At 33.7% G+C, this 13932-nt stretch overlaps 2 protein-coding genes across 5 annotated transcripts; one reads left to right on the top strand and one right to left on the bottom strand.

The window, feature by feature from the left end:
* Positions 1–1010: 1010 nt before the first annotated feature.
* Positions 1011–7971, top strand: LOC118056026 (WD repeat-containing protein 55). 3 transcript variants are annotated; one of them, XM_035068117.2, is made up of 16 exons: positions 1015–1299; positions 1731–1892; positions 2003–2035; positions 2130–2194; positions 2328–2415; positions 2539–2611; positions 3023–3129; positions 4536–4578; positions 4667–4723; positions 5172–5248; positions 5398–5446; positions 5529–5575; positions 5648–5721; positions 6773–6828; positions 7016–7136; positions 7693–7971. In XM_035068117.2, exons 2-16 carry the CDS (start codon positions 1798–1800, stop codon positions 7752–7754), a joined length of 1047 nt encoding a protein of 348 aa, XP_034924008.1. In that variant the 5' UTR covers positions 1015–1299; positions 1731–1797; the 3' UTR covers positions 7755–7971. The 3 variants fall into 3 exon arrangements, with proteins under 3 accessions (XP_073265043.1, XP_034924008.1, XP_034924009.1); XM_035068118.2 differs by having other exon boundaries at positions 1297–1438; XM_073408942.1 differs by lacking the exon at positions 7693–7971 and having other exon boundaries at positions 1011–1299; positions 6724–6828.
* A 3310-nt stretch (positions 7972–11281) lies between these two features.
* On the bottom strand, positions 11282–13920 carry LOC118056066 (zinc finger CCCH domain-containing protein 14). Of its 2 annotated transcripts, none has more exons than XM_035068172.2 (2): positions 12770–13920; positions 11282–12057 (listed from the first exon to the last, which is right to left on the bottom strand). In XM_035068172.2, the coding sequence occupies exons 1-2, from the start codon at positions 13433–13435 to the stop codon at positions 11722–11724; spliced, it is 1002 nt and encodes a 333-aa protein (XP_034924063.1). In that variant the 5' UTR covers positions 13436–13920; the 3' UTR covers positions 11282–11721. The 2 variants fall into 2 exon arrangements, with proteins under 2 accessions (XP_034924063.1, XP_034924064.1); XM_035068173.2 differs by having other exon boundaries at positions 11282–12048; positions 12770–13918.
* Between the last annotated feature and the right edge of the window lie 12 nt (positions 13921–13932).

Consider the following 13932-nt stretch of genomic DNA (forward strand, 5'->3'; position numbering starts at 1 on the left):
AAATAACAAAATAGATATTTTGTTCTTATTTAATATTTATAAAAATATATTTTTATAAATTTTGCGTATCAGTTACATGAATGATAATTCATAAAGTATTTTTTAATATTATTATATGAAAACTATGAAAAAATTGGATGGTATTTTAAATATTATTTAATTATTTTTATTCATAGTAAAATAAATTAAAAAATTAAAAATTTTATATAAAGAGAGGTGATATTGACCCAAAAAAATAGCAAAAAAATAAAATAAAAATAGCATAGTAAACACTTGGGCCTAAAATACCTAGCTCATGTTCCTAATCCTTTCCTTTTTCTACCTTATATTTTTTTTTTTAAAATAAACTCATGATATATCATATGTCTAATTTTTCTAATAAAATAGATAATGTATTATTTGCTCGAAAAATATGTGTTATTATTTGATTCAAATTCTAACCATCCTCGATTATAGGCTGGCTGTATTATGGATTCTTAACAACAATATTAACTTAATCCAATATAAATGGATATTAATCTAAACTGACTCAAGTATATGTGTATGTTTTAAATAGTTATTTTATCCAATAAAATAATAGATATAGTATATGTGCTATTAAACATGACCTAAATCTAGCCTAATACACACACATATTTCAAATATAAATGTTACTAATTTTTTGTGTTAAATAATAAATAATATTTAGATAATATATATTCATATGAATACTCAAAATTAAATGAAAATAATATAAAAATTTATTTTTTATTTAAAAATTAACGAGTAAAATATAAATATATAAAATGTAACGTGTGGGTATCTGTTATTATCTTTAATTCTTAAACTTAAAAAAATTATTTTTAATTAAAAACACTTGCAAAATATCATGTCAATTAAATCTATTATTCAATTAAAAATACCATAAAATTGCTCCAAAAATTAAAATTTACGTTGATTTAAAAAACCTTATTGCACTATATATATATAGATGAAAGTTACAAACTCTATTAAACTACACCATTTTTAAAAAATCGTTGACGCAAAATTGACGATTTTTAGCAAGATCAAATTCTCTCTCTCCCTCTCTGTAATGATGATTTTCTCTCTTTTTTTCTTAGCTTAAAATCATCAACGACCAAATAAAACCGAAAAAAAAAAAGACCCCACCACCTCCTCCACTCGGACCTCCCTCTCATAAACCCTAACAAACCCCCTCCCGCCACTCCTTTTCTCTGCCTGCCAGTTCTCACCAAATTCTTCCCCGACCCCCGACCCGTGCGCCGCCGCACCAAATCAAGCTCCTGCCCTAATAGACCGGTTTAATTCTTGCACCTTTTTTATTGCTAGAAGAAAAAAAACTGGATATTTTCATAGTATTGTTTGTGGTCATGGATTTCTTGTATGCCCCATATTGCAATACATTCCATTGCATGAGCTTCATATGTCTATTATGCGTGTAAGTAGATTTTTGACCATTTGATTTTGACAAATAAAGTAGAAAACCCATTTGTTATTTTGTTAATTTGCATAAAAAGATAAAAGCTTTGAGCTCGAACCCGGTAAATTTGGAATAAATAAAAGAAAAGTATATCTGGTTCAACTGCTTGTTATTTGTTTAATTTTTTGCAGTACAAAGTGGAAGGCGATTTCTGAGTATCATGAATGATCATTTTGCTTTGTTAAATATGTGTAATGTGTGGGTTACACTGTGGAGGGATTGTGCTGAATAACTGTGCTTGTTGTTGCAGTGTTCGGAGGGTTTTATCTATTGGCATTGAGTATATATAAAAGAATATAGGAACAAAGAGAGGGGAAATGGAGATAGACTTGGGAAAAGTTCCGTTTACCATGGATTTCCATCCTTCAGATAATCTAGTGACTGCAGGTCTGATCTCTGGCGACCTTCACCTGTTAGTAAACTCTTCTTTTGCTCTGGTTTTGTCCACTTTTTATCATTCTAGAAATTGCTTTCAGTTTATGTTTGGTTTAGTGTTTGATCGTTTGAACTTTCTTGTTATAGATACCGTTTCAATGCTGATTCCGTGCGACAAAGGTACTATAATGCAAAGGAAAAAATCATCTTCCCTTTTTTAATTGTTTTGTGACCTTGCATTTTAATCAACATATGTAATTCAAACTCTTATCAGATTGTTGGAAATTCATGCTCATAGTGAGTCTTGTAGAGCTGCTAGATTCATCAATGATGGACAAGGTGCTGTATTTTGATTTTCACTTTATGATTTTCCAGTATTCATTTGTTAGCCTTTCAAAATTCAAACTGTACCAGTTGCTGCTATTCCTTTTTTCACTTTTAACAGTACTAACTTATGTGCATTTGAGTTCAGCAATTATCACGGGTTCTAGTGATCGCTCCATTCTGGCAACTGATTTAGAAACTGGGTCACCAATCGCTCGTCTTGAAAATGCTCATGAGTAGGTTACTAATTTTCTTTTTTCACCTCTTTTAAAGGTTGATGAAATGGATCTTGCCCCATCTCTCACAAAAGTTTCTTTTTTAGCTCGTAATTCTCATAGGGCAACCTTTTTCTTTCACAGGGATGCGATCTTTAGTTTGATAAACCTCACAGAGTCAACCATTGCAACTGGGGATGATCAAGGATGTATTAAGGTGACTATGTTTCATGTCTTTCTATGTCTATTTTTAAAGGTTATGATGATTTAGAATGGACAAAGCTTTTATTTCCTCTTGCATCTTAGTCTTTTCTATTGTAGCCTCTGTAGTTATCTGGATTATGCCCTCACAATACATGCCTCTTGCAATTTGCTGTTTCCTGTTTCCTATTTATCCTATTTTCTAAACTAATTATTTTGTCAAAATGCATTGTATTGCGACAATGAACCTTCTAGTATTTGTTGGATGAGAATGTCCTGAGCTTGGATAGGACCAGATTTTTTTCATAATCTTTTGCTCATCATCACATTCTGTGATTCCCCTAATCTTACTCTTCATTGAATTCTTTACATCTTACATTGCAAATCCTTCATTTTGATTCTTTCAGTCATTTGTTCTTCATTGTAGGTATGGGATACCAGGCAACGCTCTTGCTGCAATTCTTTTAATGCCCATGAAGACTATGTTTCAGATATGACCTTTGCATCTGATTCCATGAAACTGTTGTCAACAAGGTATTTAAGACTGTTATAACTTGTTTTATCCCTTCTGTAATTACATCTCCACTATTGTTATTTTGCTTTAAGAGGTTGAGGGGATTACAAAGCTTTTATGAAAACATATGGAACTTGTAGGAGCTTTATGATTCATTTCATTTATACTATGTTGACTAGGGGGTTGTTAGCTAAAGAAATTGTGATTTGTTGTTGTCAGGTTCCTCTTTACTTCTTTCTAGTTCTTTCTCTAAAAGATTGGTTGATTCATCCAAGCCATGTTTGTTTAACGGAAAGTAGTTTTTAGGAAACTATTTTCCAAACTTTCCTGTGTTTGTTTGTGATTAGGAAAGTTGGTCAATGAAAAACACTTTCCGGTCAACGGAAAACACTTTCCAGTCAATTTCAATCAAAGAAAAATTTGACTTGGTTTTCAGGAAAGTGTTTTCCCTTTAGTTGTGTTTGTTTTCCGGAAAATGGTGTTCGGGAAATCACTTTCCAAACTTTCTTGTGTTTGTTTGCCAGTAGGAAAGTTGGTCAATGGAAAACACTTTCCAGTAAAAGAAAAATTTGGCTTGGTTTTCAGGAAAGTGTTTTCCTGAAAAATTTAGGGGGAAAACAATTTCCGGAAGTTGTGAAAAATTTAGAAATGTCATTATTTGCTGATTATATCAAATTTGATCCTCAAACTTTTGATTGCTATAAATATTTTGTTTTGAATATTTATTTTTCAATTTCATCTCTTAAAATTTTATTTTTATATTAACTTTGGTCTTATTTTTATAATTGTTATTTGCTTTTTCCTTATCATATTTTTATTAAAATTTTTTATCTATCAAATTTAGTCCTCATTCTTTTGATTGTTACTTATTTTATTTGAAATAATTTATGAAATATTGATTATTATTATTTTAATTTCTTCATCTTTCATTTTTTTAAAAAAAATTTAGATTTGATCTCTATTATTTTGATTATTATTTATTTTGTTTGAGATAATTTATGAAATTATATATTTTTTTTTCAATTTTATTCTCATTCAACTTTTTAATTTGTAAGATTTGTTCCTCATTATTTTAATAAACTTGAGAAAAATAAAATATTAATAAGTTATTTTCCAGCTCATTTTCCATGACATAACCAAACACTGGAAAATGTTTTCCAACTCATTTTTCATTACACTACCAAACATCAGAAAATACTTTCTTGGAATTCACTTTCCCGGAATTCACTTTCCAAAAGAAAACTACTTTCCAGCAAACAAACGGAGCGTAAATATAATTTCTTATGACACAAGTGAGCATCTCACGGGATTTTGTAATTTTCATTTTCACATTGTTTACTGATACTTCAGGAAAAACTTGTTTGCATTTTGTTTGCTGATACTTCAGGCAAAACTCTTATGATTTTCTGTCTTATGTATTGTTTAGTGGAGATGGGACCCTTTCTGTTTGCAACCTTCGCAGTAATAAAGTAAGTTGTTCTTTCAGGAAAAAATAGTACCTTTGCAAAATACTGCAGAGCTGTGCATTTTGATTAATTTGTTCTACCTTTATATCAGATCCAATCTCAATCTGAATTTTCTGAAGAAGAGCTATTGTCTGTTGTTATTATGAAGGTAAACATTTACATGATATTCAAATAGCTTCTGTGGCTGTGAGAAGCATATATTTATCCTTTTGTGAGCTTATTAGCAAATTGTTTTGGCTAATGTATATTTATGACATGGGATTTGTGGGGATAGACTGCCTAAAACTCCCATATTCCAATAGAGCACTCGACTCTTGGAGCTGGGAATTCTGAGAAATAAATCCTAAGTAGATGGGGATTCTGAGAAATAAATCTCAAGTAGATGGCGTTGTTATTTTGCCACCACAGATCTTACCTTTTAGCTGCATAATGGACTTTCAGGACTGTAGAAAATAAATGAGTTTCAAATGTCTGTCTGTGCATTTTTTCATATGTTACTTTGCTGTAAAATTGCTGCAAAAGGAAATACTTGAAAGCTGTTTCTCATAATTTATTTGTGCTAAATTCCTGTTCTATTTTGTACCATTTTGTTTCAGAATGGTCGGAAAGTTATATGTGGTTCGCAAAATGGAACACTGCTACTGTATTCATGGGGCTTTTTCAAGGATTGCAGGTATCCTTTTTGAAAAGTACAAATACTAGAAAGCCTTGGGACAGTGTGCAAGTCTCTGTTCATGAATGGAGATTTTCAATTGAATTCTCTCTACACAATATTGATTTATTGCTTGGTGGAGTGTCCTGAATATTTGTTTTGATTTTCAGTGATCGCTTTACTGGTCTTTCCCCAAACTCCATTGATGCTTTGTTGAAGGTGTGATTGATTGATTTATTTATTTGGTTGGATTTTTTACTATCTAGGATTTTGCTTTGAACATTTAAATCTTTTCTTTTAGCTTGATGAAGACAGGGTCATTACTGGATCTGAGAATGGACTTATAAGGTGAGTTGTACAAGATAGGAAGGGATTGTTTTCATCCAAATTTTGAATAACGATCATCACTCTTTTTTTCAGTCTGCTAGGCATATTACCTAATAGAATCATCCAGCCGCTTGCTGAACATTCAGAGTATCCTATTGAGCATCTTGGTACTGTATATATCTCTTCCTCAATAGAAGCTTTATATTAACTATATTTATTGTAATTGATGGAAGTTGTGATTGGATTGACATGCCATGGAGACTTTTCAGCATGGTGCTATTTCTGCACCTCCATCATTGTACAATTGTGAACTGGTCTCTGTGTTACTGTAGAGTTTTTCTTAGGTGAGGCTGACTTGTGGCCAACATGGTTATTTCAAGTGTTTTAATGGGATAAATCACTACACATGGGATCCACTATTTTTAAATTAAAGGAAAACATGCATTGATGCCATACAACAGCAAACTGCCAGTTAATCTTATGGAGTTCTACTTTTTATCAATTCCTCTCTTTGCCTCTCATACCAATGAAAGTTTTTCGTTTTTTGTTTTTGATATTATATGCTGTTGGATATTATACTCATGAAAACAAATTGCTTCAAGTGTGAAATCAACAATCCTAATACTTATCTTTCATGAGTCATATAATCCAACAAGAATTTTGTTTCCAAAATCCTCCACCTGACTCCCAGATTTTGTAAAGTGGCAAAATAATTGAAAGGTTTTGCTCTCTTAAACCCATCAGTGCTGCTGAGAGAGTTTGCCTAAGAATGAAGAGAGAAAAGAAGTGATTGTTGATTACGCAGGCAACTGTTTGTTTCATAGGTAGAATTGCTGTGATTTGTTTCATGACTTAAGAGAAGAATAAATAAAAAAGTACCCCACAAGATGAAGTGAAAAGGTACTGCATAAGAGTACAGAGTAAAAGTGCAGGGCTGATTGATATGTGGTGCCAATAAATGATTTTCTAATTTAAAAAGAGCCCAATAAATGGATTTGCCGATTTACAACCCTTGGGTTGATTAGGTTGTCATGGGTCTGACTCACATAATACAAACTTGCTCATGTGTATATAGTCGCATCAAAGTTTGAGGTTTATTTAAGAGTCACTAGTACCATCTCATCCCATTTTCCACTGTTGATTGTCTAAAAAGCTGGACTTGTTTTTAGATTGCCAAAACAAGCTTGCTGAGGGTGTAATTTTGTTTGGAATCTGCAGCCTTTTCTCATGACAGAAAGTTTCTTGGCAGTATATCACATGATCAAGTGTTGAAGGTGGATCTCTCTCTCTCTCTCTCTATATATATATATATCTATCTACCTACAAATATAGACAAACATGTCTCTAAACATATGCATGCAGACATGAATGTTTGTACTCCTATTCACAAAATTTCTGCATTTAACACCTTCTGTGGAACCTTTATTGTGATGTCCTGACTCCAGTCCTTGTGTCATTCAGATGTGGGATTTGGATGATCTATTGCAAAATACTGTAAATGCTCAAAATGATCAAGCTGCTGTATCAGACAGCGATAGTGATGAGATGGATGTGGATACTAAACCTCCAAAGTCTAGAAAAGGTACCCTGGATTTAATTGCAGAAATATGAATAACCATCTTCTTTTTTCTGAAGTTTGCACATGAATAGCTGATATTCAAGCCATTATTTTTGCTAGGTTGAGCAAACTTTGATAGTTAGGATAGTGTCCTGACTGCTGTTGATCTGTCCTTCACAAATTTAAAAATGTACTGAACCTAATATAATTGCTTATGTGAGAGCACAAGGAACAATGCATCTGTTTTACTTGATTATCCTCTAGTTAGGGTTTGCCTGTGAAATAGACGCCACCTACTCCATTTAAATACTGAATTCAAATGCGAAAGTTGCATAAATCATGGGCACTTGAAAATTAAAGAGATGACATTTGACCTCTCAAATCTATTTTGATATTGCATAGTTATCCATATTACTTTCAACTGCCTCAAACCCCAACTTTGCTTCTGCCTTTATTTTTCTGTCAACTTTTAACCTGCCATCGGTGAATCTGTTGATTAAAGTATGCTATGCAGCAACCTTAAAAGTACGGTGCCTGCAGAATCTGATGCATTTGCTTTTAATTTTCCTAAATTTTTCAGGAGCCAAGAGAAAAAATGAGAGTGCTAATGGCGCTGCAAGTAGTTTTTTTGCAGATCTATAATTGGATGGTGGTATTTCTTGTTGCATATTTACTGTCTCGCTGTCAGTCTTTTTCAGTATAGATGTACTCTTTTCTTCTCCCCATGGAGTTCTGGACTGGTTAAAGAGATGAAGCAGGGATGATTACTTTGCAGACACAATGTAGGTTTGATTTTGATGCATGCTTATTTTTTCCCCCATCTAATAAAGCATATAGGAGACTTGCAGGTTTTGTTTGAGATGATTTTTTCGATATCCATTGACGCAACATGTAAACTATAGTTGAAGGTTAGCTATCCATTAATGATGGGATGATTGTAAAAGCAGAGATCATTCCCTACCGGATTCCATTGCACACTGCTGTTTAACTTGTAAGTGATTGGCAAAAGCTGATAATGAAAGAAGTGTGTCTTCCTCGGTTAAAAGGGATGCTTTATTAATAAGCACAACAGAGCTAGAGCTCCATGGATTCGGAAGCAAGCTTTAACTTCGCTGCATCTGTTTTTTTTCTGCTAGCCAGTGTATCCTTTTTAGCTCATTGGCACATTCATGCATAGGTGAATAATTATGGAGCTATATAAATTGGATTCATTGTTGGATGAACCAGAGACCCATTGGTAAGATCATTAGAGTAGTGGCAATGATAACTGCATCAAATAAAAGCAGTGATAAATAGTAAACGCCATTGCAGCATTGAAGATGAACAAGGGAAAGAAACAAATAAAGAATGGCGAGAGGAGGAGATCATGGAAAGGAAAGGAAAGAGGTGAAATATAAACAAATGAAATGAAGCTTAAACTCTTGTCAACTCCATTGAACATTAAGCCAGAAAAAAAAAATGAAGAGAGAGTGGAGATAGAAGGGAAAGGGATGAACTGTTGAATATCATTGGCTTGAGAGATACTAGGAACAAAACACGATCAAAATCTTAAAAAGAAATCAAGACAGATCAATTTTCTTCCCGGAAACCTCATGTCCACAACTTCCACTAGCTCACAATCTCCCTTTCCAGCCCTTCTCAACTATCTTCACCTGGTTCCATCACTTTTTTTTGTGCCCTACCCCTACCAAACCTTTATTTCTGCATTTTCCAGGCATGAGCAAGGGAAAAAGAAAGCACCTGCTCGTGATCATAAGGAACCACACGATTCAAGAAATCCAGCATGTTTTCTTGCCTTATGGCCCTGGAAATGTCTCATCGTTGCAATGCTCGACGCTTGCAATCAGTGGTTTGCAGCCATGCGCGCTGAGTGAGCTCGAGAATGAAGAGCTCACGAGCTTTCGAGAATGAGAGAGGAGTTTCTGCGCTTATCATCTAGTAATATCATATCAAAAACATGAGCAGGACAGTGAAGATCACACACGCACACACACACATTTATATAATATAATAAAATATTAATTATTGATATTAATGATTTAACTATTCTATAAAAACAGTCTTCTAGTATCGTTCCAAAGAAAAGAAAAACCTGCCCGTACAAAATTGTTTTATATAAATTTTATTTATTGTGATTTTTGTTGAACATATCATTAGATGTGTTTTTTAATTGTGCTAAACTTAACCATCAAACACCTGTAAATATGATATGATAAAAACTTTATAATGTAAATTCCTTTTAGAAATTTTGAAAGTTTTTCGTAACCTTCTGTTTTGTTATTAAGTTATTATTTACATTTCAACCTCTTTATTTTGTTATTGTTGAAAAGTGGGGATCTCATAATGTAGATCCTTTACATAATGAAACATGATGATTATTAGTAATAGTTTTATACGAAAAGGTCCATTTTAAGAATTTTAAAAAATGTGGTTTGAATCCTCTTTTTTTATCATTAATATTATTTTTTTTCATACTAGATATCTACAAAATTGACCTTCTTATTGTTTTAATTTCTCAAATATTTTTTTTTCTTTTTTAAGAAGAATAGTAGGTTTTTTTAGTTGATTAATTCTACATAAATTTTGGAGTCTATTTATCACCATGCCTTGGGTTGAAATTACATTTTCTCTTTTCTTAATAATATTGTTTACAATATTTTTCTGTGGGTGATTCTCAAATATTGTTTAATTCTCAAATATTTATCCACAAAATTACATTTTCTCTTTTCTTAAAAACACCCTTTTAGCTGATCACATTTATCACCATGCCTTGGGTTGAAATAAGAATTTAGCCATGAAAAAATAAAATAGAACTTAATTATGCCAAACATTGATTTTCTTACAAAAAAACATTGTAAGTCATAAAAAATGACATAAAGGACATGCAAAACTTAACATCTCCGTCAGATTTCATAACTCTTTTGATCCTTGCCAGAAGCAATAGATGACTGCTCTTGAATGCTGAATATGACGAGGATGAGGTACCAAGTATATATAGATATAATTAAATCAGTAAAAATAAAAATAAAAATAAATTAACATGAATGCAAGTAAGTATTATAAATCACCCACAGAAATTATGTTTAGAAAGATGAAATTTTTTTTAAAAAAAACCTATATATGAATTCGGGGAAGTTATCAAACATGGATCATACAAACTAAATGATAGGCGTAATGGTTGGTATCATCATACAATGCAGAATTTGACTTGTAAAAATAATGTGAAGCAAAAAAAATAAAATTCCGTTGAATTTTACTTATATCTCGAAGAATAAAATTAATGCAGGAGAGTATCATCATATAATTTGGCTTTTTCTTACAGCCCACAAGTTTAGTTTTTACGTTTCTTTTTTCCTTGATTAGGGCGTTCCTTTTTTTTCTCTGTCATTCGTGCCCTTAACCTTCCCACCCAGCTGGTATTTACTTTAAATGTATTTTTGTATCTCTGTGAGAAGGTGAAGTACTCTAATTCTTTAAGCTGTGTTTGGCTAAGATTTTTGAATAAAAGGGATGAATATATATAAACAGTGATATATTTGATTTAAAAGAATAGAGCTAAATATATTAAAAAAAGTGTACTTATAAAACAATTTTAAAATGGATTTATATTTGTTTGAACTAAAAAGGAAGAAGAGCATGTTCCTTCTATAATCATTATTTATTTCGCCTAACTAAGAGTTGGTTGTTGGGACTCAAACATCGATCCCAGTACTGCATTTTGCTGAAAACCAAACAAAAGAAAAGGGTGATATTTACTCTTGATGTTTATGTTTCTTCACCTGCAAGACATTAATATGGATTACGATCCTCTCCTCTTTATACTATAATATTATCCAGTTAAAACTTGTATGTCTTCCTATATATGTAGAGTCAATTAATGTCACAGTGGTACGTAGCCCTCAGATGTTGCTCTTTTAAGCGCTCAATTGCCAGTCGACGTCCTCTCTGTATCAATGGTAGACTCATACAAGGATTGAGGAGATCTGCTTCTTCCAACTAGACTGCCTAGCTCTATATGTATCTTAAACTTGAAGCCTCAACAGAAGCATCCCAAATCTAACAAACTATATATACATGCATGGAACAATGACATTTTATCCTAGCGCGCGCGTGTGTGTCAGCATCCGAGTGTATGCATATATATATATATATATATATAACGTAACCAATTTGACAGAGAAAGCAAAGAAAACCTTACAACCAACTTGAAATCATGAAAGTTGCGTAGCCAAAGAATCATCATTACAGAGCTTAATTCGGATAGTTTGGTCTAGTTTATATAGGTTGGTGGTTGGTTGTTCATAAACAACACCTCCAAGCCCCACTTGAAATATTTCCTACAACAAAACAGATACCCAGTTTTCTCATCGCTCTCAATCTCTATCAGATACAATTATATACCTATGTTTTCCGACATTTTATTATCATATATTGTTTTATTTATTATTATTACTACTATTATATGATGCATGAATATCAGTAGTACTGATGATTAGGTTTATATACATAACCCCATTTGCTTAATCTTTACACCTCGATCCCTCTTAATTTTTCAACCAATCAAATATTCAAAGGCCCCAACTAATCCATACATTTAGTTTTTAGATGATCAACGAGGACCCAGCAGTAACCTGTCTTGGTCGGTGAGGGAGTGGCGAAAGTGGCATCTGTGGCCATAAGGGCAAACCCCGCCAGCAAGAACCATGCGGCAAGCTTGAGTCTTGTACCTTGGGTGCCTGATAACTGGACGTAGCTCGCCGATGCCATGAGCAAATTGACAATGGTTACCATAAGGACATGTGCCTGTCTCTTGCCACTTGTTGCATAGCTCTGTCTTCCACATCCCTTGATTAAACACCTCCAACTCCATTCCAGCGGCTATTTCCTCCTCCGATCTCTTTTTCCCTCCTCCTGGCACGTACACCCTCTGCTGCATCTGCATGCACTATATAAAACCCCTTTTCAATCACAATAAATTAAAATGATGATCTTTTTTAATTAATGCAAGAAATTTGTCGGAGTGGATGATATTCGAATATCTTTTTCGATCAGATTAATACTATTGGCATAAAATATTGCACAGCCAATCCTTGACCAGTATTAGAAAGGATCAAGGAGCATAAAATTTATATTACTGTGATTAATTAACCAATAAATCAGTACTACTCTTTAAATAAAAATTATCCAATTTTAATTGTGCATATATTCTTCTTCTGGATTATTGGTAACAGACTTTATTGTACAAATTAAGCTTTAAATACATGTACATTACAATTTAATATTTAATTCGTCTACCCTTCTTTCAATTAATTTTGTAGTTTGTTGTAAAAATAAATAAAATAATATTATTGAAAGGTATTATTATACATCCAATCTGGACTAACATAGAACCGATGATGGGATAAAATATACGGCTATTATTAGCTAATATAAAATAAATAAAACCCATCAATTAAGAAAATAAAAGAGACTAATAAATTGTGAATTTCAAGATAACAGTGCGAACAGGAGAGGATGAAATCTGATAACTGCAGTTCTAAATAGCATAACCGGACGAACTGGACACAGTAACTGAAACGAACAAACAGTTCACGTGCTACGTTGCATTGCAATGGAAACTTGAAAGCTAAGCAAAACTCAAAGAAATCTCAACTAACCGATCCAGAAACGAGTTGATCGAGTTGACTCGCCACACGAGACCGAGTTGAGTTACTGCTAGCACTACCGCGACCGCCTCCATTGTTACTCACATTACCAGAAACCGGTTGATTCACCTTCACAAAACCACTAGATCTGACGGAAATACTCTTCGGCAACGTCACTCTCTCTCTCTCCACGTTATTAGCATTATTCCTTCTCTCAAATGCAACATCACGATTGTTTCCAAAAGTACGGTTCTGATGCTGCATCACGGCGGCTTCAGAAGAGAGACTGATAAGCTTGACGAGCTCACTATTTGCGACTCTGAGATCTGCATTTTCTCGACGAATCAACTCGAGTTCATTAGTTAGGGTTTGGAGGCGCGCGAGAGAGAGATTGTAGTGATCGCAGAGGTCCTGGTACTCGAGAATCAGTCGAGCTTGGCGGAGGCGGTTCTCGGTGGAGATTTCATCTGCGGCGGAGGAGGAGGAAGGCGAGGCGGTGGTGGAGGGGGTGAAAGAGAGCGAGTTCGGGAGCTGTGAAGGTTTTGGCGGGAAAATCGAGTGGTAGAGAGAGGTGAAATTGGAAGCGAATTGATCGTGATCGTTTGCTCGATGGCAATCAAACGGTTGTGATTGTGCAGCTGTTTTTGAATCAGACGGTGGTGATTCTTTTTTCTCCATTTCTTGATAGAGAGGAGAGAGAGAGAGAGAAATGAAGCTTCCTTACAGCATATATATATATATATATAAACACGCACCAGCCGGCTCTTAAATCTGGTACTTACCGAATCATGATGGGTAATTTGTGAGAACCAATCCTGTTAGTCCTGGTGAAATAATCTGTCTTTTTTCAACACGTGGATGCAAGTTATTCGTCGGGAGTAGTTAGAGAAAACGGTGCAGCAACACGACAGCAAAATCTTTCAAAAAGATATGTGTTTCCCGCCAGGGGAAGTGAAAAACCGTTAGAGAAACTGTAACAGAAACAGAAAGCAGTTTTAGAGAGAGAAATTAAAAAACAAAAGTGGAGAGGGAGATAGGCAATGGATGCAAATGGGAGAGAGTACTATATATATTGTAATTAGTTAGATAGAAAAGGAAAGGTGGTTAGGAGGAGGAGGAGGAAGAGGAGGAGATGTGGGTGGTGGTGGTGGTGGAGTGGCAAAGAAGGGAGGGAG

The sequence above is a fragment of the Populus alba genome, chromosome 4 (genome assembly GCF_005239225.2).
Source record: "Populus alba chromosome 4, ASM523922v2, whole genome shotgun sequence".
NCBI lineage: Eukaryota > Viridiplantae > Streptophyta > Magnoliopsida > Malpighiales > Salicaceae > Populus > Populus alba.